Here is a 24,486-nt window from a genome sequence, read left to right as displayed (position 1 = left end):
TACACCGTGCATTATGGGAACGTTGATGTACAAGAATTTCAAACTGTTTACGCAGTGAAATGTCCTGGATTTAAATACATACGTGATAATGTTATATTGAGGTAGAATTTGCTGCACGGGGCAATCTCAGTGTTGATGGGAATGTTCTAGAAACTACAACAGGTTGAAAAATAGTTCTGTGACTGACTACCCACTGCGTTGACGCTAGTCTGTCTGTCTGTCTGTCTGTCTGTCTGTCTGTCTGTCTGTCTGTCTGTCTGTCTGTGCGCATTCATGACTGACTCCTACTCAACAAAGAGAACCCCGACTCCATTCGGGGAGGATTGATGGGTCTAGAATATCAAGTAGAGACAGTGGTAGTTAGGGACTGAGAATGCTGTTATCTTTATCTGTTCTCCAGCTGTTCTCTCCAGCTGTTCTCTCTAGTTGTTCTCTCCAGCTGTTCTCTCTAGCTGTTCTCTAGATGTTCTCTCCAGCTGTTCTCTCTAGCTGTTCTCTCCAGCTGTTCTCTCTAGCTATTTCTCTCCAGCTGTTCTCTCCAGCTGTTCTCTAGCTATTCTCTCTAGCTGTTCTCCAACTGTTCTCTAGCTGTTCTCTCCAACTATTCTCTAGCTGTTCTCTCCAATTGTTCTCTAGCTGTTCTCTCCAACTGTTCTCTAGCTGTTCTCTCCAACTGTTCTCTAGCTGTTCTCTCCAACTGTTCTCTAGCTGTTCTCTCCAACTGTTCTCTAGCTGTTCTCTCCAACTGTTCTCTAGCTGTTCTCTCCAACTATTCTCTAGCTGTTCTCTCCAACTGTGCTCTAGCTGTTCTCACGAGCTATTCTCTCCAGCTGTTCTCTCTAGCTGTTCTCCTCTAGCTTTTTCTCCAGCTATTCTCTCTAGCTGTTCTTTCTAGTTGTTCTGTCCAACTGTTCTCTCTAGCTGTTCTCTCTAGCTGTTCTCCAACTGTTCTCTAGCTGTTCTCTCCAACTATTCTCTAGCTGTTCTCTCCAACTGTTCTCTAGCTGTTCTCTCCAGCTGTTACCTCTAGCTGTTCTCTCCAACTATTCTCTAGCTGTTCTCTCCAACTGTTCTCTAGCTTTTCTCTCCAGCTGTTCTCTAGCTGTTCTCTCCAGCTGTTCTCTAGCTGTTCTCTCCAACTGTTCTCTAGCTGTTCTCTCCAACTGTGCTCTAGCTGTTCTCACGAGCTATTCTCTCCAGCTGTTCTCTCTAGCTGTTCTCCTCTAGCTTTTTCTCCAGCTATTCTCTCTAGCTGTTCTTTCTAGTTGTTCTGTCCAACTGTTCTCTCTAGCTGTTCTCACCAGCTGTTCTCTCTCGCTGTTCTCTCTAGCTGTTCCTTCTAGCTGCTCTCACGAGCTGTTCTCTCTAGCTTTTCTCTCCAGCGGTTCTCTCTAGCTTTTCTCTCCAGCGGTTCTCTCTAGCTGTTCTCTCTAGCTGTTCTGACGAGCTGTTCTCCAGCTGTTCTCTCTTGCTGTTCTCTTCAGCTGTTCTCTCCAGCTGTTCCCTCTAGCTGTTCTTTCCAGCTGTTCTCTCCGGCTGTTCTCTCATGGACTGGTGACTGTTTGGGTTTAATTTTAGAACTGAACTGTATTGTTCCATTGTGTTCCTCCATTGAACGCTCCCATGTGTTCCGAGGCTGCACTTACAGTGTAATAATTCACACACACTTCTCAGCACCTCTCAGTCTGGTCCTGGTCTATTAAGAGGGCTGTATTCATAGAAATAGAATCCGGTCGAGGGCTGTATTCATAGAAATAGAATCCGGTCGAGGGCTGTATTCATAGAAATAGAGTCCGGTCGAGGGCTGTATTCATAGAAATAGAGTCCGGTCGAGGGCTGTATTCATAGAAATAGAATCCGGTCGAGGGCTGTATTCATAGAAATAGAGTCCGGTCGAGGGCTGTATTCATAGAAATAGAGTCCGGTCGAGGGCTGTATTCATAGAAATAGAGTCCGGTCGAGGGCTGTATTCATAGAAATAGAATCCGGTCGAGGGCTGTATTCATATAAATAGAGTCCGGTCGAGGGCTGTATTCATAGAAATAGAGTCCGGTCGAGGGCTGTATTCATAGAAATAGAATCCGGTCGAGGGCTGTATTCATAGAAATAGAGTCCGGTCGAGGGCTGTATTCATAGAAATAGAATCCGGTCGAGGGCTGTATTCATAGAAATAGAGTCCGGTCGAGGGCTGTATTCATAGAAATAGAATCCGGTCGAGGGCTGTATTCATAGAAATAGAATCCGGTCGAGGGCTGTATTCATAGAAATAGAGTCCGGTCGAGGGCTGTATTCATAGAAATAGAATCCGGTCGAGGGCTGTATTCATAGAAATAGAATCCGGTCGAGGGCTGTATTCATAGAAATAGAATCCGGTCGAGGGCTGTATTCATAGAAATAGAATCCGGTCGAGGGCTGTATTCATAGAAATAGAATCCGGTCGAGGGCTGTATTCATAGAAATAGAGTCCGGTCGAGGGCTGTATTCATAGAAATAGAGTCCGGTCGAGGGCTGTATTCATAGAAATAGAATCCGGTCGAGGGCTGTATTCATAGAAATAGAGTCCGGTCGAGGGCTGTATTCATAGAAATAGAATCCGGTCGAGGGCTGTATTCATAGAAATAGAGTCCGGTCGAGGGCTGTATTCATAGAAATAGAATCCGGTCGAGGGCTGTATTCATAGAAATAGAATCCGGTCGAGGGCTGTATTCATAGAAATAGAATCCGGTCGAGGGCTGTATTCATAGAAATAGAGTCCGGTCGAGGGCTGTATTCATAGAAATAGAGTCCGGTCGAGGGCTGTATTCATAGAAATAGAATCCGGTCGAGGGCTGTATTCATAGAAATAGAATCCGGTCGAGGGCTGTATTCATAGAAATAGAATCCGGTCGAGGGCTGTATTCATAGAAATAGAGTCCGGTCGAGGGCTGTATTCATAGAAATAGAATCCGGTCGAGGGCTGTATTCATAGAAATAGAGTCCGGTCGAGGGCTGTATTCATAGAAATAGAATCCGGTCGAGGGCTGTATTATATTCTGATATTATTTTATATTATTGTATTATTTTCTGATATTATATTCTGATATTATATTCTGGTATTATATTCTGATATTATATTCTGGTATTATATTCTGATATTATATTCTGATATTATATTCTGATATTATTTTCTGATATTATATTCTGATATTATATTCTGATATTATATTCTGATATTATTTTCTGATATTATATTCTGGTATTATATTCTGGTATTATATTCTGATATTATATTCTGATATTATATTCTGATATTATTTTCTGATATTATATTCTGATATTATATTCTGATATTATATTCTGATATTATATTCTGATATTATATTCTGATATTATATTCTGATATTATATTCTGATATTATATTCTGGTATTATATTCTGGTATTATATTCTGGTATTATATTCTGATATTATATTCTGATATTATTTTCTGATATTATATTCTGATATTATATTCTGATATTATATTCTGATATTATATTCTGATATTATATTCTGGTATTATATTCTGGTATTATATTCTGGTATTATATTATGATATAGTCTAGTCATGTAATGCTTTGTAGCCTGTTTTCCCGTTTAACTTTATTGATCTTTGAAAGCTCTTCTGTGTTAAAAGTCTTTGTAGTAGTAGTCAATTTAATTTATATAGCACTTTTCCAGTGCTCACAGCTGATTGAAGGAGATCGTCTGAATAGTGGTTTCTACAGTATGTTGTCTGTGTTTGTGATGATTTAAACTCGTTTTTATAATATTGGTTGGTTCCATAGTAAACCAACTGTAATAACAGTGTAATGTATTGATTGACTGATTGATATTAATGGTATTCCTGATGTTTCTCCCACAGAGCCCAGTTCCCACTATGTCATCTCCCTGAAAGCCTTCAACAATGCAGGAGAAGGGGTCCCCCTGTACGAGAGCGCTGTGACCAGATCTATAACAGGTAAGTACGGCACTAAGTTAGCTAGCTAACCCATTAAAACATATGGTGCTAAGCTAGCTGGCTAACCCATTAAAACATATGGTGCTAAGCTAGCTGGCTAACCCATTAAAAAGTACGGTGCTAAGCTAGCTGGCTAACTCATTAAAATGTATGGTGCTCAGCTAGCTGGCTAACTCATTAAAACGTATGGTGCTAAGCTAGCTGGCTAACTCATTAAAATGTATGGTGCTAAGCTAGCTGGCTAACTCATTAAAACGTATGGTGCTAAGCTAGCTGGCTAACTCGTTAAAACGTATGATGCAAAACTAGCTGGCTAACTCATTAAAACGTATGATGCAAAACTAGCTATTCCATGAAAAAACATCAAGGTTGAACGGCTCTCCATAACAAACTGGCTCGTCTGTTCTGAACATGATTTTCAGTTCACTGAAGCCTCATGTATAAACAGCCTTTAAAGGCCAGACAACTTTGATTTCCATAAAGTACTGATTGCAAGAAACCAGACAGGCAGACCAGTTACTGTAACTGTACAGGTGGTGGCACACACACACACACAAACACACACACACACACAAACACACACACACACACACACACACACACACACACACACACACACACACACACACACACACCACACACACACACACACACCACACACACACACACACACACACACACACACACACACACACACACACACACACCACACACACACACACACACCACACACACACACACACACACACACACACACACACACACACACACACCAGCCAACATCCTGTCGTGCATCCAAAATGGCACCCTATTCACTAATAGTACATTACTTTTGAACAGGGCTGATATGGTTTTGGTCAAAATCTGTGCACTATGTAGGGAATTGGAGATCTGAGAGTACAGGAGTCCTTATACAACACACTCATATATACATGGTGGCAGCCATACGTGTGTTATATATATGTGCCTGGTATATACTGTATATAAAGGATCACAGATTTGTGGAGGGATACTCCGGTGAGAGGGCTAACTGATCACAGCTTTGTGGAGGGATACTCCGGTGAGAGGGCTAACTGATCACAGCTTTGTGGAGGGATACTCCGGTGAGAGGGCTAACTGATCACAGCTTTGTGGAGGGATACTCCGGTGAGAGGGCTAACTGATCACAGCTTTGTGGAGGGATACTCCGGTGAGAGGGCTAACTGATCACAGCTTTGATCTGCTCCAAATTAAATCAAAGCATCATGCTCCTTACCGCCTGGCAGCCTCGACTCAAATTCTCAACACTCTCTTGATGTTCACACAGATACAGACTGCTTTAAACAATACCCCATAATGACATCACAATACCCCATAATGGCATCACAATACCCCATAATGACATCACAATACCCCATAATGACATCACAATACCCCATAATGACATCACAATACCCCATAATGACAGATACAGACTGCTTTAAACAGCTAGGGGTTTATTCACATACACTACCGGTTAAAAGTTTGGACACACCTACTCATTCCAGGGTTTTCTTTATTTTTACTATTTTTTACATTGTAGAATAATAGTGAAGACCTCAAAACTAGGAAATAACACATAGAATCATGTAGTAACCAAAAAGGTGTTGAACAAATAAAAATATATTTTATATATGAGATTCTTCAAAGTAGCCTCCCTTTACCTTGATGTCAGCTTTGCACACTCTTGGCATTCTCTCAACCAGCTTCATGAGGAATGCTTTTCCAACAGTCTTGAAGGAATTCCTCACATATGTTGAGTACTTGTTGGCTGCTTTTCCTTCATTCTGCGGTTCAACTCATCCCAAACCATCTCAATTGGGTTGAGGTCAGGTGATTGTGGAGACCAAGTCATCTGATGCAGCACTCCATCACTCTCCTTCTTGGTCAAGTTAGAGCGTTGGATTAGCAACCGGAAGGTTGCAAGTTCAAATCCCCGAGCTGACAAGGTACAAATCTGTCGTTCTGCCCCTGAACAAGGGAGTTAACCCACTGTTCCTAGGCCGTCATTGAAAATAAGAATTTGTTCTTTAACTGACTTGCCTAAATAAAGGTAAAAAAAATCAATTAAAAAAGCACAAACCAAATGCAGAATTCTGATTTGAATTCTAAATATATCACTGACAGCGTCACCAGCAAAGCACCATCACACCTCCTCCTCCTCCATGCTTCACAGTTGGAAGCAAAAATCTCAAATTTGGACTCATCAGACCAAAGAACAGATTTTCACCAGTCTAATGTCCATTGCTTGTGTTTAATTGCCCAAGCTAGTCTCTTCTTCTTATTGGTGTCCTTTAGTAGTGGTTTATTTGCAGCAATTCAACCATGAAGGCCTGATTCACGCAGTCTCCTCTGAACAGTTAATGTTGAGATGTGTCTGTTACTTGAGCTCTGTGAAGCATTTACAGTGCCTTGCGAAAGTATTCGGCCCCCTAGAACTTTGCGACCTTTTGCCACATTTCAGGCTTCAAACATAAAGATAGAAAACTGTATTTTTTTGTGAAGAATCAACAACAAGTGGGACACAATCATGAAGTGGAACGACATTTATTGGATATTTCAAACTTTTTTAACAAATCAAAAACTGAAAAATTGGGCGTGCAAAATTATTCAGCCCCTTTACTTTCAGTGCAGCAAACTCTCTCCAGAAGTTCAGTGAGGATCTCTGAATGATCCAATGTTGACCTAAATGACTAATGATGATAAATACAATCCACCTGTGTGTAATCAAGTCTCCGTATAAATGTACCTGCACTGTGATAGTCTCAGAGGTCCGTTAAAAGCGCAGAGAGCATCATGAAGAACAAGGAACACACCAGGCAGGTCCGATATACTGTTGTGAAGAAGTTTAAAGCCGGATTTGGATACAAAAATATTTCCCAAGCTTTAAACATCCCAAGGAGCACTATGCAAGCAATAATATTGAAATGGAAGGAGTATCAGACCACTGCAAATCTACCAAGACCTGGCCGTCCCTCTAAACTTTCAGCTCATACAAGGAGAAGACTGATCAGAGATGCAGCCAAGAGGCCCATGATCACTCTGGATGAACTGCAGAGATCTACAGCTGAGGTGGGAGACTCTGTCCATAGGACAACAATCAGTCGTATATTGCACAAATCTGGCCTTTATGGAAGAGTGGCAAGAAGAAAGCAATTTCTTAAAGATATCCATAAAAAGTGTTGTTTAAAGTTTGCTACAAGCCACCTGGGAGACACACCAAACATGTGGAAGAAGGTGCTCTGGTCAGATGAAACCAAAATTGAACTTTTTGGCAACAATGCAAAACGTTATGTTTGGCGTAAAAGCAACACCCTGAACACACCATCCCCACTGTCAAACATGGTGGTGGCAGCATCATGGTTTGGGCCTGCTTTTCTTCAGCAGGGACAGGGAAGATGGTTAAAATTGATAGGAAGATGGATGGAGCCAAATACAGGACCATTCTGGAAGAAAACCTGATGGAGTCTGCAAAAGACCTGAGACTGGGACGGAGATTTGTCTTCCAACAAGACAATGATCCAAAACATAAAGCAAAATCTACAATGGAATGGTTCAAAAATAAACATATCCAGGTGTTAGAATGGCCAAGTCAAAGTCCAGACCTGAATCCAATCGAGAATCTGTGGAAAGAACTGAAAACTGCTGTTCACAAATGCTCTCCATCCAACCTCACTGAGCTCGAGCTGTTTTGCAAGGAGGAATGGGAAAAAATGTCAGTCTCTCGATGTGCAAAACTGATAGAGACATACCCCAAGCGACTTACAGCTGTAATTGCAGCAAAAGGTGGCGCTACAAAGTATTAACTTAAGGGGGCTGAATAATTTTGCACGCCCAATTTTTCAGTTTTTGATTTGTTAAAAAAGTTTGAAATATCCAATAAATGTCGTTCCACTTCATGATTGTGTCCCACTTGTTGTTGATTCTTCACAAAAAAATACAGTTTTATATCTTTATGTTTGAAGCCTGAAATGTGGCAAAAGGTCGCAAAGTTCAAGGGGGCCGAATACTTTCGCAAGGCACTGTATTTGGGCTACAATTTCTGAGGCTGGTAACTCTAATGAACCTATCCTCTGCAGTTGAGGTAACTCTGGGTCTTCCTTTCCTGTGGCGGTCCTCATGAGAGACAGTTTTGGAATAGCGCTTGATGGTTTCTGTGACTGCACTTGAAGAAACTTTAAAAGTTCTTGAAATTTTCAGGATTGACTGACCTTCATGTCTTAAATGAATGCTGAACTGTTGTTTCTCTTTGCTTATTTGAGTTGTTCTTGCCATAATATGGACTTAATACCTTGTCACAACACAACGGATTGGCTCAAACGCATTACGAAGGAAAGAAATTCCACAAAATGAGCAGGTGTGTCCAAACTTTTGACTGGTACTGTATATCAAACATGCTGCTTAATGTCTCATGAAGATTGACTGCTGTAAAGGGGCAGTCTGGAGTTGGATCCATACATTTTTTATTGAACCTTTATTTAGCCAGGCAAGTCAGTTAAGAACAAATTCTTATTTTCAATGACGGCCTACCAGGGAACAGTGGGTTAACTGCTTGTTCAGGGGCAGAACGACAGATTTGTACCGTGTCAGCTCGGGGGTTTGAACTTGCAACCTTCCGGCTCTAACCACTAGGCTACCCTGCCGCCCCATTGGACATATCAATAAATGATGATGTACCCATTGATTCAGAATAGAACTACAGATCCCATCCTGTCTGAATAGAACTACAGATCCCATCCTGTCTGAATAGAACTACAGATCCCATCCTGTCAGAATAGAACTACAGATCCCATCCTGTCAGAATAGAACTACAGGTCCCATCCTGTCTGAATAGAACTACAGATCCCATCCGGTCAGAATAGAACTACAGATCCCATCCTTTCAGAATATAACTACAGATCCCATCCTGTTAGAATAGAACTATAGAACTACAGATCCCATCCTGTCTGAATAGAACTACAGATCCCATCCTGTCAGAGTAAAACTACAGCTGTGTGTTGGTTGCAGCCCAGTCTGATCTACAGAAAGACTACCCCAGTATGCTACATGACTGTCCCTGCAAAGTCATAAGGAGTAGCAGTATTCAAACACTGACTGTTGGCTGAGAGAAAGACCACAGACACCACACACACAGAAACACACACACCGACACACACAGCATATGTTTTACTATCCTTGTGGGGACCTAACCGTAACCCTAACCGTAACCTTGACCCTAACCTTAACCCCTAACCCTAATTCTAATCCTAACCCTAGACCTCTAAGCCTAAAATAGTCTTTGTCCTCTTGGGGACCGAACTGCTTGTCTGAATGGTTGCCTGCATAGCTATGAGATATTCAGCATTTAACGCTGGGTCACATCTTTACGAGCTGCATTAAAACGCCTTGTTGAAGGCTTGCCAATAAACACTGCAGCGAGGAGGAAATATATTCCCATCCCTCCGTCAGCCATTTCATCTTCTGTATCTCTCAGGCACTGCAGGAGACAGGAGAGAGAGGGGAAGGGAGAGAGAGAGAGAGAGAGAGAGAGAGAGAGAGAGAGAGAGAGAGAGAGAGAGATAGAGAGAGAGATAGAGAGAGAGAGATAGAGGGGGGAGAGAGAGGGGGGAGAGAGAGAGGGGGGAGAGATAGAGGGGGGAGAGATAGAGGAAGAGAGAGAGAGGGAGAGATAGAGAGAGAGAGATAGAGGGAGGGAGAGAGAGGGGGAGGGAGAGAGAGAGGGGGGGGGATAGAGAGAGAGAGAGGGAGGGAGAGAGAGGGGGAGGGAGAGAGAGAGGTGGGGAGAGATAGAGGGAGAGAGAGAGAGGGAGAGATACAGGGAGGGAGAGATAGGGTGAGGGAGAGAAAGGGGGAGGGAGAGGTAGAGGGAGGGAGAGATAGAGGGAGGGAGAGAGAGGGGGAGGGAGAGATAGTGGGAGAGAGAGAGAGAGAGAGAGAGAGAGAGAGAGGGGAAGAGAGAGAGAGAGGGGGATGAGAGAGAGGGTGGGAGAGTGAGAGAGGGATGAGAGAGAGACAGGAGAGAGGGAGGGAGGGAGGGAGGGAGGGAGGGAGGGAGAGATAGAGGGGAAGGGAGAGAGAGAGAGAGAAGGAGAGATAGAGGGGAAGAGAGAGAGAGAAAGATGAGAGAGGGGGGAGAGAGAGAGAGAGAGAGAGAGAGAGAGAGAGGGATGAGAGAGAGAGAGGGGAGGGAGAGAGATAGAGGGGGGAGAGAGAGAGGGGGAGACAGAAAGAGAGGCGAGAGAAAAGGAGAAAGATAGAGGGGGAGGGAGGGAGAGAGAGGGGGGAGGGAGGGACAGAGGGAGAGAGAGAGAGACAGGAGACAGATATAGGGGGAGGGAGGGAGAGAGATGGATAGCTTCCTTCCCTACTTCTCTCCCAATCCATCTCACATCTCAACGCTTAGCCACTAATTCAACTCACCAAAATGGAAATAGCTTTGTTTTTCACATTATGCTGCCGGCAGCCACAAGATGTATGGTTGAGTCCTCTTGTTTAGTCTTTGGTTGTTCGTCAGTCTTCTAATGTGGGGCTCTGAGATTAACCACTGATGCGGTCGGATACCATCTCTTGTCTTGCTTGGTGAAATACGTCTCTGTTGTTGACAACACGTTGCAGACATTACTTCTAGTGTCAAACGGAGGTGTACCTTGATGCTTCATGTGTTGACATCTATCTTGCCTGTCCCCTTTAGACATTGGCATATATGTAAAATAGACCAACTTTTGGCTTAAACTAAAGTGAATGTATATTTCTTACAGATCTGTTTTGAATATCAGCTTAACCAACCCGGTTAGCTAGCTACTGTCTTTTAATAGCTGCTTAGCTTTAAGGCTTAGTCTCTAACTACCTGTTTGCTCTGCTCTTAGTTGTGGCTGTAGTTATAAGTGGTAGTTAACACTAGTTAACTAGTGAAACTAGTAGTTGACCTAGTAGTGTCCTTATTAGCAGGAGGTTCTGGTGTGTAATTACTTTCTACTCTCTGTACTCTTCTTCTCTGTCCATCTTTCCTTTCCTCTCCTCATCTCTCCTTTCCTTTCCTCCCCTCATCTTTCCTTTCCTTTCCTCTCCTCATCTTTCCTTTCCTCACCTCATCTCTCCTCTTCTCATCTTTCCTTTCCTTTCCTCTCCTCACCTTTCCTTTCCTTTCCTCTCCTCATCTTTCCTTTCCTTTCCTCATCTTTCCTCTCCTCATCTTTCCTTTCCTCTCCTCATCTCTCCTCTCCTCATCTCTCCTCTCCTCATCTTTCCTTTCCTATCCTTTCCTCTCCTCATCTTTCCTTTCCTCTCCTCATCTTTCCTTTCCTCTCCTCATCTCTCCTCTCCTCATCTTTCCTTTCCTTTCCTCATCTTTCCTCTCCTCATCTTTCCTTTCCTTTCCTCATCTTTCCTCTCCTCATCTTTCCTTTCCTCTCCTCATCTCTCCTCTCCTCATCTCTCCTCTCCTCATCTTTCCTTTCCTTTCCTCTCCTCATCTTTCCTTTCCTCTCCTCATCTCTCCTCTCCTCATCTTTCCTTTCCTCTCCTCATCTCTCCTCTCCTCATCTCTCCGCTCCTCATCTTTCCTTTCCTTTCCTTTCCTCTCCTCATCTTTCCTTTCCTTTCCTCTCCTCTTCTCTCCTCTCCTCATCTCTCCTCTCCTACTCTCTCCTCTCCTCATCTTTCCTTTCCTTTCCTCTCCTCATCTCTCCTCTCCTCATCTTTCCTTTCCTCTCCTCATCTCTCCTCTCCTCATCTCTCCTATCCTCATCTTTCCTTTCCTCTCCTCATCTCTCCTCTCCTCATCTTTCCTCTCCTCATCTCTCGTCTCCTCATCTCTCCTCTCCTCATCTTTCCTCTCCTCATCTCTCCTCTCCTCATCTCTCCTCTCCTCATCTTTCCTTTTCTCTCCTCTCCTCATATTTCCTTTCCTTTCCTAATTTTTCACTCACTCACTCACTTTTCTTAACTCCATGGTTCATCCATGATTCTCTGTTGGTTGCATGTAACTCCTATCACTCTGCATGAAATAAATAAATATTCATTCCATGAAACTAAATCCCCTGTGTGTGTGTGTGTGTGTGTGTGTGTTGGGCATGGTCATGTCAATCCACATCCAGACCCCATTGATCCGTCAGACGACGATCTGTTCCATCTGTTTGATAAATATCCTACTCCCATGCCAGATACATCCACCCCCATGATCCCCCCAGTAGGTGTCCAGGCCGTGGCCCTGACCCCAGACTCTGTCAGGGTCAGCTGGGCAGACAACTCCATGACCAAGAACCAGAAGACCACTGAGGTTCGCTACTACTCCGTCAAGTGGAAGACCAGCTACTCTACTAGTGGGAAGTTCAAGGTAAGGATTTAGTGGGGGTTGGGGGTTGGGGGGGGGGGTGTATGTGTGTGTGTGTGCTCGCGTGTGTGTGCGTGTGTGCTCTTGCCTACTGGTTTGCTACCTGATTTTTTAATGTCAACAGTCTTCTGGTGGTATGGTTATATTAACAGTCTTCAGGTGGTATGGTTGTGGTTGTGTTAACAGTCTTCAGGTGGTTGTGGTTGTGGTTGTGTTAACAGTCTTCAGGTGGTGTGGTTGTGGTTATGTTAACAGTCTTCAGGTGGTGTGGTTGTGTTAACAGTCTTCAGGTGGTGTGGTTGTGTTAACAGTCTTCAGGTGGTGTGGTTGTGGTTGTGTTAACAGTCTTCAGGTGGTATGGTTATGTTAACAGTCTTCAGGTGGTTGTGGTTGTGTTAACAGTCTTCAGGTGGTGTGGTTGTGGTTGTGTTAACAGTCTTCAGGTGGTGTGGTTGTGGTTGTGTTAACAGTCTTCAGGTGGTGTGGTTGTGGTTGTGTTAACAGTCTTCAGGTGGTTGTGGTTATGTTAACAGTCTTCAGGTGGTGTGGTTGTGTTAACAGTCTTCAGGTGGTGTGGTTGTGGTTGTGTTAACAGTCTTCAGGTGGTATGGTTGTGGTTGTGTTAACAGTCTTCAGGTGGTGTGGTTGTGTTAACAGTCTTCAGGTGGTGTGGTTGTGGTTGTGTTAACAGTCTTCAGGTGGTGTGGTTGTGGTTGTGTTAACAGTCTTCAGGTGGTGTGGTTGTGTTAACAGTCTTCAGGTGGTATGGTTGTGGTTATGTTAACAGTCTTCAGGTGGTGTGGTTGTGGTTGTGTTAACAGTCTTCAGGTGGTGTGGTTGTGGTTGTGTTAACAGTCTTCAGGTGGTGTGGTTGTGGTTGTGTTAACAGTCTTCAGGTGGTGTGGTTGTGTTAACAGTCTTCAGGTGGTATGGTTGTGGTTATGTTAACAGTCTTCAGGTGGTGTGGTTGTGGTTGTGTTAACAGTCTTCAGGTGGTGTGGTTGTGGTTGTGTTAACAGTCTTCAGGTGGTTGTGGTTGTGTTAACAGGCTTCAGGTGGTGTGGTTGTGGTTATGTTAACAGTCTTCAGGTGGTTGTGGTTGTGTTAACAGTCTTCAGGTGGTGTGGTTGTGTTAACAGTCTTCAGGTGGTGTGGTTGTGGTTGTGTTAACAGGCTTCAGGTGGTGTGGTTGTGGTTATGTTAACAGTCTTCAGGTGGTGTGGTTGTGGTTGTGTTAACAGTCTTCAGGTGGTGTGGTTGTGTTAACAGTCTTCAGGTGGTGTGGTTGTGGTTATGTTAACAGTCTTCAGGTGGTGTGGTTGTGTTAACAGTCTTCAGGTGGTGTGGTTGTGGTTGTGTTAACAGTCTTCAGGTGGTGTGGTTGTGTTAACAGTCTTCAGGTGGTGTGGTTGTGGTTGTGTTAACAGTCTTCAGGTGGTGTGGTTGTGTTAACAGTCTTCAGGTGGTGTGGTTGTGGTTGTGTTAACAGTCTTCAGGTGGTGTGGTTGTGGTTGTGTTAACAGTCTTCAGGTGGTGTGGTTGTGTTAACAGTCTTCAGGTGGTATGGTTGTGGTTGTGTTAACAGTCTTCAGGTGGTGTGGTTGTGTTAACAGTCTTCAGGTGGTGTGGTTGTGGTTGTGTTAACAGTCTTCAGGTGGTGTGGTTGTGGTTGTGTTAACAGTCTTCAGGTGGTGTGGTTGTGTTAACAGTCTTCAGGTGGAGTGGTTGTGGTTGTGTTAACAGTCTTCAGGTGGTGTGGTTGTGTTAACAGTCTTCAGGTGGTGTGGTTGTGGTTGTGTTAATAGTCTTCAGGTGGTGTGGTTGTGGTTGTGTTAACAGTCTTCAGGTGGTGTGGTTGTGTTAACAGTCTTCAGGTGGTGTGGTTGTGGTTGTGTTAACAGTCTTCAGGTGGTGTGGTTGTGTTAACAGTCTTCAGGTGGTGTGGTTGTGGTTATGTTAACAGTCTTCAGGTGGTGTGGTTGTGGTTGTGTTAACAGTCTTCAGGTGGTGTGGTTGTGTTAACAGTCTTCAGGTGGTGTGGTTGTGTTAACAGTCTTCAGGTGGAGTGGTTGTGGTTGTGTTAACAGTCTTCAGGTGGTGTGGTTGTGGTTGTGTTAACAGTCTTCAGGTGGTGTGGTTGTGTTAACAGTCTTCAGGTGGTGTGGTTGTGTTAACAGTCTTCAGGTGGTGTGGTTGTGGTTGTGTTAACAGTCTTCAGGTGGTTGTGGTTATATTAACAGTCTTCAGGTGGTTGTGGTTATATTAACAGTCTTCAGGTGGTGTGGTTGTGGTTGTGTTAACAGTCTTCAGGTGGTGTGGTTGTGGTTGTGTTAACAGTCTTCAGGTGGTGTGGTTGTGGTTGTGTTAACAGTCTTCAGGTGGTATGGTTGTGTTAACAGTCTTCAGGTGGTGTGGTTGTGGTTATGTTAACAGTCTTCAGGTGGTGTGGTTGTGGTTGTGTTAACAGTCTTCAGGTGGTGTGGTTGTGATAACAGTCTTCAGGTGGTGTTGTTGTGGTTGTGTTAACAGTCTTCAGGTGGTGTGGTTGTGGTTGTGTTAACAGTCTTCAGGTGGTGTGGTTGTGTTAACAGTCTTCAGGTGGTATGGTTGTGGTTGTGTTAACAGTCTTCAGGTGGTGTGGTTGTGTTAACAGTCTTCAGGTGGTGTGGTTGTGGTTGTGTTAACAGTCTTCAGGTGGTGTGGTTGTGGTTGTGTTAACAGTCTTCAGGTGGTGTGGTTGTGTTAACAGTCTTCAGGTGGAGTGGTTGTGGTTGTGTTAACAGTCTTCAGGTGGTGTGGTTGTGTTAACAGTCTTCAGGTGGTGTGGTTGTGGTTGTGTTAATAGTCTTCAGGTGGTGTGGTTGTGGTTGTGTTAACAGTCTTCAGGTGGTGTGGTTGTGTTAACAGTCTTCAGGTGGTGTGGTTGTGGTTGTGTTAACAGTCTTCAGGTGGTGTGGTTGTGTTAACAGTCTTCAGGTGGTGTGGTTGTGGTTATGTTAACAGTCTTCAGGTGGTGTGGTTGTGGTTGTGTTAACAGTCTTCAGGTGGTGTGGTTGTGTTAACAGTCTTCAGGTGGTGTGGTTGTGTTAACAGTCTTCAGGTGGAGTGGTTGTGGTTGTGTTAACAGTCTTCAGGTGGTGTGGTTGTGTTAACAGTCTTCAGGTGGTGTGGTTGTGGTTGTGTTAACAGTCTTCAGGTGGTGTGGTTGTGTTAACAGTCTTCAGGTGGTGTGGTTGTGTTAACAGTCTTCAGGTGGTGTGGTTGTGGTTGTGTTAACAGTCTTCAGGTGGTTGTGGTTATATTAACAGTCTTCAGGTGGTTGTGGTTATATTAACAGTCTTCAGGTGGTGTGGTTGTGGTTGTGTTAACAGTCTTCAGGTGGTGTGGTTGTGGTTGTGTTAACAGTCTTCAGGTGGTGTGGTTGTGGTTGTGTTAACAGTCTTCAGGTGGTATGGTTGTGTTAACAGTCTTCAGGTGGTGTGGTTGTGGTTATGTTAACAGTCTTCAGGTGGTGTGGTTGTGGTTGTGTTAACAGTCTTCAGGTGGTGTGGTTGTGGTTGTGTTAACAGTCTTCAGGTTTTATGGTTATATTAACAGTCTTCAGGTGGTGTGGTTGTGGTTGTGTTAACAGTCTTCAGGTGGTTGTGGTTATGTTAACAGTCTTCAGGTGTTGTGGTTGTGTTAACAGTCTTCAGGTGGTGTGGTTGTGGTTGTGTTAACAGTCTTCAGGTGGTGTGGTTGTGGTTGTGTTAACAGTCTTCAGGTGGTATGGTTGTGGTTGTGTTAACAGTCTTCAGGTGGTTGTGGTTGTGGTTGTGTTAACAGTCTTCAGGTGGTGTGGTTGTGGTTGTGTTAACAGTCTTTAGGTGGTATGGTTGTGGTTGTGTTAACAGTCTTCAGGTGGTGTGGTTGTGTTAACAGTCTTCAGGTGGTATGGTTGTGGTTGTGTTAACAGTCTTCAGGTGGTATGGTTGTGGTTGTGTTAACAGTCTTCAGGTGGTGTGGTTGTGTTAACAGTCTTCAGGTGGTTGTGGTTGTGGTTATGTTAACAGTCTTCAGGTGGTGTGGTTGTGGTTGTGTTAACAGTCTTCAGGTGGTATGGTTGTGGTTGTGTTAACAGTCTTCAGGTGGTGTGGTTGTGTTAACAGTCTTCAGGTGGTGTGGTTGTGGTTGTGTTAACAGTCTTCAGGTGGTTGTGGTTGTGGTTGTGTTAACAGTCTTCAGGTGGTGTGGTTATGTTAACAGTCTTCAGGTGGTGTGGTTGTGGTTGTGTTAACAGTCTTCAGGTGGTTGTGGTTGTGGTTGTGTTAACAGTCTTCAGGTGGTATGGTTGTGTTAACAGTCTTCAGGTGGTTGTGGTTGTGGTTGTGTTAACAGTCTTCAGGTGGTGTGGTTGTGGTTGTGTTAACAGTCTTCAGGTGGTGTGGTTGTGTTAACAGTCTTCAGGTGGTGTGGTTGTGGTTGTGTTAACAGTCTTCAGGTGGTGTGGTTGTGGTTGTGGTTGTGGTTATGGTGACTTTCAAACTTCGTCTCTCCCGAGCCCGTACGGGAGTTGTAGCGATGAGACAAGATAGTAGCTACTAAAAAACAATTGGAGACCACGAAATTGGGGAGAAAAAGGGGTAAAAATTATAAAAAATAAAAAATGAGTTATAACAACAAAAGCACGGAGGAAAACACCAAATCAATATCAACATGTTATTTGTCACATACACATGGTTCGCAGATGTTAATGCGAGTGTAGCGAAATGCTTGTGCTTCTAGTTCCGACAATGCAGTAATAACCAACAAGTAATCTAGCTACCAATTCCAAAACTACTGTCTTGTACACAGTGTAAGGGGATAAAGAATATGTACATAAGGATATATGAATGAGTGATGGTACAGAGCAGCATAGGCAAGATGCAGTAGATGGTATCGAGTACAGTATATACATATGAGATGAGTAAAGTAGGGTATGTAAACAAAAGTGGCATTGTTTAAAGTGGCTAGTGATATATTTTACATCAATTCCCATCAATTCCCATTATTAAGTGGCTGGAGTTGAGTCAGTGTGTTGGCAGCAGCCACTCAATGTTACCGGTGGCTGTTTAACAGTCTGATGGCCTTGAGATAGAAGCTGTTTTTCAGTCTCTCGGTCCCAGCTTTGATGCACCTGTACTGACCTCGCCTTCTGGATGATAGCGGGGTGAACAGGCAGTGGCTCGGGTGGTTGATGTCCTTGATGATCTTTATGGCCTTCCTGTGACATCGGGTGGTGTAGGTGTCCTGGAGGACAGGTAGTTTGTCCCCGGTGATGCGTTGTGCAGACCTCACCAATGTGGTTTTCTGGCAGAATCATTTTTGACGTTACACTAGGTGCGTTCAAGGGAAATAATTTGCGAACGTTAACTAACATGTCCCATTTGTTTTGTGTAAGCGGTGACCATTCCCTGACGTTAACTAACATGCCCCATTTGTTTTGTGTAAGCGGTGACCATTCCCTGACGTTAACTAACGTTGTCCCATTTGTTTTGTGTAAGCGGTGACCATTCCCTGACGTTAACTAACGTTGTCCCATTTGTTTTGTGTAAGCGATGACCATTCCCTGACGTTAACTAACGTTGTCCCATTTGTTTTGTGTAAGCGGTGACCATTCCCTGACGTTAACTAACGTTGTCCCATTTGTTTTGTGTAAGCGGTGACCATTCCCTGACGTTAACTAACGTTGTCCCATTTGTTTTGTGTAAGCGGTGACCATTCCCTGACGTTAACTAACGTTGTCCCATTTGTTTTGTGTAAGTGGTGACCATTCCCTGACGTTAACTAACGTTGTCCCATTTGTTTTGTGTAAGTGGTGACCATTCCCTAACGTTAACTAACGTTGTCCCATTTGTTTTGTGTAAGCGGTGACCATTCCCTGACGTTAACTAACGTTGTCCCATTTGTTTTGTGTAAGCGGTGACCATTCCCTAACGTTAACTAACGTTGTCCCATTTGTTTTGTGTAAGCGGTGACCATTCCCTAACGTTAACTAACGTTGTCCCATTTGTTTTGTGTAAGCGGTGACCATTCCCTAACGTTAACTAACGTTGTCCCATTTGTTTTGTGTAAGCGGTGACCATTCCCTAACGTTAACTAACGTTGTCCCATTTGTTTTGTGGAAGCGGTGACCATTCCCTAACGTTAACTAACGTTGTCCCATTTGTTTTGTGGAAGCGGTGACCATTCCCTAACGTTAACTAACGTTGTCCCATTTGTTTTGTGGAAGCGGTGACCATTCCCTAACGTTAACTAACGTTGTCCCATTTGTTTTGTGTTTTGTGTAAGCGGTGACCATTCCCTGACGTTAACTAACGTTGTCCCATTTGTTTTGTGTTTTGTGTAAGCGGTGACCATTCCCTGACGTTAACTAACGTTGTCCCATTTGTTTTGTGTTTTGTGTAAGCGGTGACCATTCCCTAACGTTAACTAACGTTGTCCCATTTGTTTTGTGTTTTGTGTAAGCGGTGACCATTCCCTGACGTTAACTAACGTTGTCCCATTTGTTTTGTAGCGGTGACCATTCCCAGACGTTGGCTAACAGTCTGAGAAGGTAGTTTGTGGTGAATGAAAGTGTCTGTTTCAGGTCCAAACTGCCCCTACTAATAATCACGTGGCCATGTTGGCTTTATATTAGGTGTAGTGTGAATAGAAGTGTGATTATTGCAGCAGAAACGCCACAGTAATTCTTAAAACATTTTGCTCTTTCACTGTCACGTTTTGAAATGTTCATTAAAATCGTTTCGACTGAAGTTGTTACTGAGTAACGTGTTTGTCGGCAACAGAACCATTGTTGAACTCACTTCCTGTTTCGTTCTCTAGTCTGCAGACACAACAGAACCATTGTTGAACTCACTTCCTGTTTCGTTCTCTAGTCTGCAGACACAACAGAACCATTGTTGAACTCACTTCCTGTTTCGTTCTCTAGTCTGCAGACACAACAGAACCATTGTTGAACTCACTTCCTGTTTCGTTCTCTAGTCTGCAGACACAACAGAACCATTGTTGAACTCACTTCCTGTTTCGTTCTCTAGTCTGCAGACACAACAGAACCATTGTTGAACTCACTTCCTGTTTCGTTCTCTAGTCTGCAGACACAACAGAACCATTGTTGAACTCACTTCCTGTTTCATTCTCTAGTCTGCAGACACAACAGCCCTCAGCCACTCCGTCACTGGCCTTAAGCCAAACACCATGTACGAGTTCGCTGTCATGGTTACCAAGGGCCGCAAGTCTAGCACGTGGAGTATGACCGCTCATGCCACCACTTACGAAGCAGGTGAGTCCTCTCTCTCTCTATCTACAGTATCACACCCTCTCTCTCTCTATCTACAGTATCACACCCTGTCTCTGTCTCCTTTATCTCTCTCTCTCTATCTACAGTATCACACCCTGTCTCTGTCTCTCTCTCTCTCTATCTACAGTATCACACCCTGTCTCTCTCTCTCTATCTACAGTATCACACCCTGTCTCTCTCTCTATCTACAGTATCACACCCTGTCTCTCTCTCTATCTACAGTATCACACCCTGTCTCTGTCTCCTTTATCTCTCTCTCTATCTACAGTATCACACCCTCTCTCTCTCTCTCTCTCTACAGTATCTATCACACCCTGTCTCTGTCTCTCTCTCTCTCTCTGTCTCCTTTATCTCTCTCTCTCTCTCTATCTACAGTATCACACCCTGTCTCTCTCTCTCTCTCTATCTACAGTATCTATCACACCCTGTCTCTCTCTCTCTCTCTCTCTACAGTATCTATCACACCCTGTCTCTGTCTCTCTCCCTCTCTGTCTCCTTTATCTCTCTCTCTCTCTCTATCTACAGTATCACACCCTGTCTCTCTCTCTCTCTCTATCTACAGTATCACACCCTGTCTCTCTCTCTCTCTACAGTATCTATCACACCCTGTCTCTCTCTCTCTCTACAGTATCTATCACACCCTGTCTCTCTCTCTCTCTACAGTATCTATCACACCCTGTCTCTCTCTCTATCTACAGTATCTATCACACCCTGTCTCTCTCTCTCTCTCTATCTACAGTATCTATCACACCCTCTCTCTCTCTATCTACAGTATCTATCACACCCTGTCTCTCTCTCTCTCTACAGTATCTATCACACCCTGTCTCTCTCTCTATCTACAGTATCTATCACACCCTGTCTCTCTCTCTCTCTCTATCTACAGTATCTATCACACCCTCTCTCTCTCTATCTACAGTATCTATCACACCCTGTCTCTCTCTCTCTCTACAGTATCTATCACACCCTGTCTCTCTCTCTATCTACAGTATCTATCACACCCTGTCTCTCTCTCTCTCTCTATCTACAGTATCTATCACACCCTCTCTCTCTCTATCTACAGTATCTATCACACCCTGTCTCTCTCTCTATCTACAGTATCACACCCTGTCTCTGTCTCTCTCTCTCTGTCTATCTACAGTATCTATCACACCCTGTCTCTCTCTCTCTCTCTATCTACAGTATCACACCCTGTCTCTGTCTCCTTTATCTCTCTCTCTCTATCTACAGTATCTATCACACCCTGTCTCTCTCTCTATCTACAGTATCACACCCTGTCTCTCTCTCTCTCTCTCTCTGTCTATCTACAGTATCTATCACACCCTGTCTCTCTCTCTCTCTCTATCTACAGTATCACACCCTGTCTCTGTCTCCTTTATCTCTCTCTCTCTATCTACAGTATCACACCCTGTCTCTGTCTCCTTTATCTCTCTCTCTATCTACAGTATCACACCCTGTCTCTCTCTCTCTCTCTATCTACAGTATCACACCCTGTCTCTCTCTCTCTATCTACAGTATCACACCCTGTCTCTCTCTCTCTATCTACAGTATCACACCCTGTCTCTCTCTCTCTCTCTCTCTATCTACAGTATCACACCCTGTCTCTGTCTCCTTTATCTCTCTCTCTCTATCTACAGTATCACACCCTGTCTCTGTCTCCTTTATCTCTCTCTCTATCTACAGTATCACACCCTGTCTCTCTCTCTCTCTCTATCTACAGTATCACACCCTGTCTCTGTCTCCTTTATCTCTCTCTCTCTATCTACAGTATCACACCCTGTCTCTGTCTCCTTTATCTCTCTCTCTCTCTCTATCTACAGTATCACACCCTGTCTCTCTCTCTCTCTCTATCTACAGTATCACACCCTGTCTCTGTCTCCTTTATCTCTCTCTCTCTCTCTATCTACAGTATCACACCCTGTCTCTCTCTCTCTCTCTATCTACAGTATCACACCCTGTCTCTGTCTCCTTTATCTCTCTCTCTCTCTCTATCTACAGTATCACACCCTGTCTCTCTCTCTCTCTCTATCTACAGTATCACACCCTGTCTCTGTCTCCTTTATCTCTCTCTCTCTCTCTATCTACAGTATCACACCCTGTCTCTCTCTCTCTCTCTATCTACAGTATCACACCCTGTCTCTCTCTCTCTCTCTACAGTATCACACCCTGTCTCTGTCTCCTTTATCTCTCTCTCTATCTACAGTATCACACCCTGTCTCTGTCTCCTTTATCTCTCTCTCTATCTACAGTATCACACCCTGTCTCTCTCTCTCTCTCTACAGTATCACACCCTGTCTCTGTCTCCTTTATCTCTCTCTCTATCTACAGTATCTATCACACCCTGTCTCTCTCTCTCTCTCTACAGTATCACACCCTGTCTCTGTCTCCTTTATCTCTCTCTCTCTCTCTATCTACAGTATCACACCCTGTCTCTCTCTCTCTCTCTATCTACAGTATCACACCCTGTCTCTCTCTCTCTATCTACAGTATCACACCCTGTCTCTCTCTCTCTCTCTATCTACAGTATCACACCCTGTCTCTCTCTCTCGCTCTACAGTATCACACCCTGTCTCTGTCTCCTTTATCTCTCTCTCTATCTACAGTATATATCACACCCTGTCTCTCTCTCTCTCTACAGTATCACACCCTGTCTCTGTCTCCTTTATCTCTCTCTCTCTCTCTATCTACAGTATCACACCCTGTCTCTCTCTCTCTCTCTATCTACAGTATCACACCCTGTCTCTCTCTCTCTATCTACAGTATCACACCCTGTCTCTGTCTCTCTCTCTATCTACAGTATCACACCCTGTCTCTCTCTCTCTATCTACAGTATCACACCCTGTCTCTGTCTCTCTCTCTATCTACAGTATCACACCCTGTCTCTGTCTCTCTCTCTATCTACAGTATCACACCCTGTCTCTCTCTCTCTATCTACAGTATCACACCCTGTCTCTGTCTCTCTCTCTATCTACAGTATCACACCCTGTCTCTCTCTCTCTATCTACAGTATCACACCCTGTCTCTCTCTCTCTATCTACAGTATCACACCCTGTCTCTGTCTCTCTCTCTATCTACAGTATCACACCCTGTCTCTCTCTCTCTATCTACAGTATCACACCCTGTCTCTCTCTCTCTATCTACAGTATCACACCCTGTCTCTCTCTCTCTATCTACAGTATCACACCCTGTCTCTGTCTCTCTCTCTATCTACAGTATCACACCCTGTCTCTCTCTCTCTATCTACAGTATCACACCCTGTCTCTCTCTCTCTATCTACAGTATCACACCCTGTCTCTCTCTCTCTATCTACAGTATCACACCCTGTCTCTCTCTCTCTATCTACAGTATCACACCCTGTCTCTCTCTCTCTATCTACAGTATCACACCCTGTCTCTCTCTCTCTATCTACAGTATCACACCCTGTCTCTCTCTCTCTATCTACAGTATCACACCCTGTCTCTGTCTCTCTCTGTCTCTGTCTCCTTTATCTCTCTCTCTCTCTCTATCTACAGTATCACACCCTGTCTCTGTCTCTCTCTCTATCTACAGTATCACACCCTGTCTCTCTCTGTCTCTCTCTCTCTATCTACAGTATCACACCCTGTCTCTGTCTCCTTTATCTCTCTCTCTATCTACAGTATCACACCCTGTCTCTGTCTCCTTTATCTCTCTCTCTGTCTACAGTATCTATCACACCCTGTCTCTGTCTCCTTTATCTCTCTCTCTATCTACAGTATCTATCACACCCTGTCTCTGTCTCCTTTATCTCTCTCTCTATCTACAGTATCTATCACACCCTGTCTCTGTCTCCTTTATCTCTCTCTCTATCTACAGTATCTATCACACCCTGTCTCTGTCTCCTTTATCTCTCTCTCTGTCTACAGTATCTATCACACCCTGTCTCTGTCTCCTTTATCTCTCTCTCTCTCTCTGTCTCCTTTATCTCTCTCTCTCTCTCTCTCTTTCTCTTGACCTCTCCTCTCTTTCTCTGTCTCTCTCTCTGTCTCTCTCTCTCTCTCTCTGTCTCTCTCTGTCTCTGTCTCTCTCTCTCTCTCTCTCTCTCTCTCTCTCTCTGTCTCTCTCTCTGTCTCTGTCTCTCTCTCTCTGTCTCTCTATCTGTGTCTCTCTCTCTCTCTGTCTCTCTCTCTCTCTCTCTCTCTCTCTCTCTCCCTCTCTCTCTCTCTCTCTCTGTCTCTGTCTCTCTGTCTCTCTCCCTCTCTCTCCCTCTCTGTCTCTCTCCCTCTCTCTCTCTCTCTGTCTCTCTCTTTCTCACCATTTTGACCTTGCCTTTTGTCTCTCTCTCTCTCTCTCTCTCTCTCTGTGAAAAATAACTTCCACAGCCTGTCATCACCACTAAATTATATGTATTCGCTGCTACTCCAATTATTCTTATGAAATAGTACAGCGTGTACTTTCTAAATGTCTACATTCATTTGTCAACCCAATCCTCTTTTAGAAATGCATTGACATTCTATGCTTTTTAGTATAATGTGCTGCTGTGGAAAAGCTCTGTTGTATCAGCCACTTAATCAAAGTCAATGCCAGTTCCCTTTTGGTGTAACACACTGTGTGTCCCAAATTAAACCCTATCCCCTATATAGAGCACTACTTTTGATGCACCACTGTGCCTTTTATGGTGTGGGAATGGACACACGGGAACATATGAAAATGGTTTGATGTAAGAACAAACATAGTTATTAATTCAAACGTTTAAATAAAAACCACACAACCACTCCAACTGTTTGTTGGATTGGAAGTCCTGGGGTAGTACTTTTCAAACAAAGATTTTGATGTTTAATTTAGTTTCATAATTTAGTTGTTTTCAGCGGAGAGTGTTGGTCT

The 24,486-nt window shown here is 43.9% G+C and overlaps 1 protein-coding gene across 2 annotated transcripts in view; it reads left to right on the top strand.

Annotated features, from left to right (window-relative positions):
* Nucleotides 1-24,486, top strand: part of LOC110513199 (netrin receptor DCC-like) — a 632,990-nt gene that overhangs the window by 458,368 nt on the left and 150,136 nt on the right. The window contains exons 16-18 of one of the 2 annotated variants that reach the window (XM_036976622.1): nucleotides 3,884-3,979; nucleotides 12,160-12,332; nucleotides 19,491-19,629. In XM_036976622.1, coding sequence (XP_036832517.1) covers nucleotides 3,884-3,979; nucleotides 12,160-12,332; nucleotides 19,491-19,629 — 408 coding nt within the window. Of the gene's footprint in view, nucleotides 1-3,883; nucleotides 3,980-12,093; nucleotides 12,333-19,490; nucleotides 19,630-24,486 lie in introns of both variants that reach the window. The other variant, XM_036976621.1, reaches the window with a different exon arrangement.

Source organism: Oncorhynchus mykiss, chromosome 5, assembly GCF_013265735.2.
Source record: "Oncorhynchus mykiss isolate Arlee chromosome 5, USDA_OmykA_1.1, whole genome shotgun sequence".
Lineage (NCBI taxonomy): Eukaryota > Metazoa > Chordata > Actinopteri > Salmoniformes > Salmonidae > Oncorhynchus > Oncorhynchus mykiss.
Note: the sequence above shows the minus strand (reverse complement) of the source record. Positions and strands in the feature narration are given on the sequence as shown.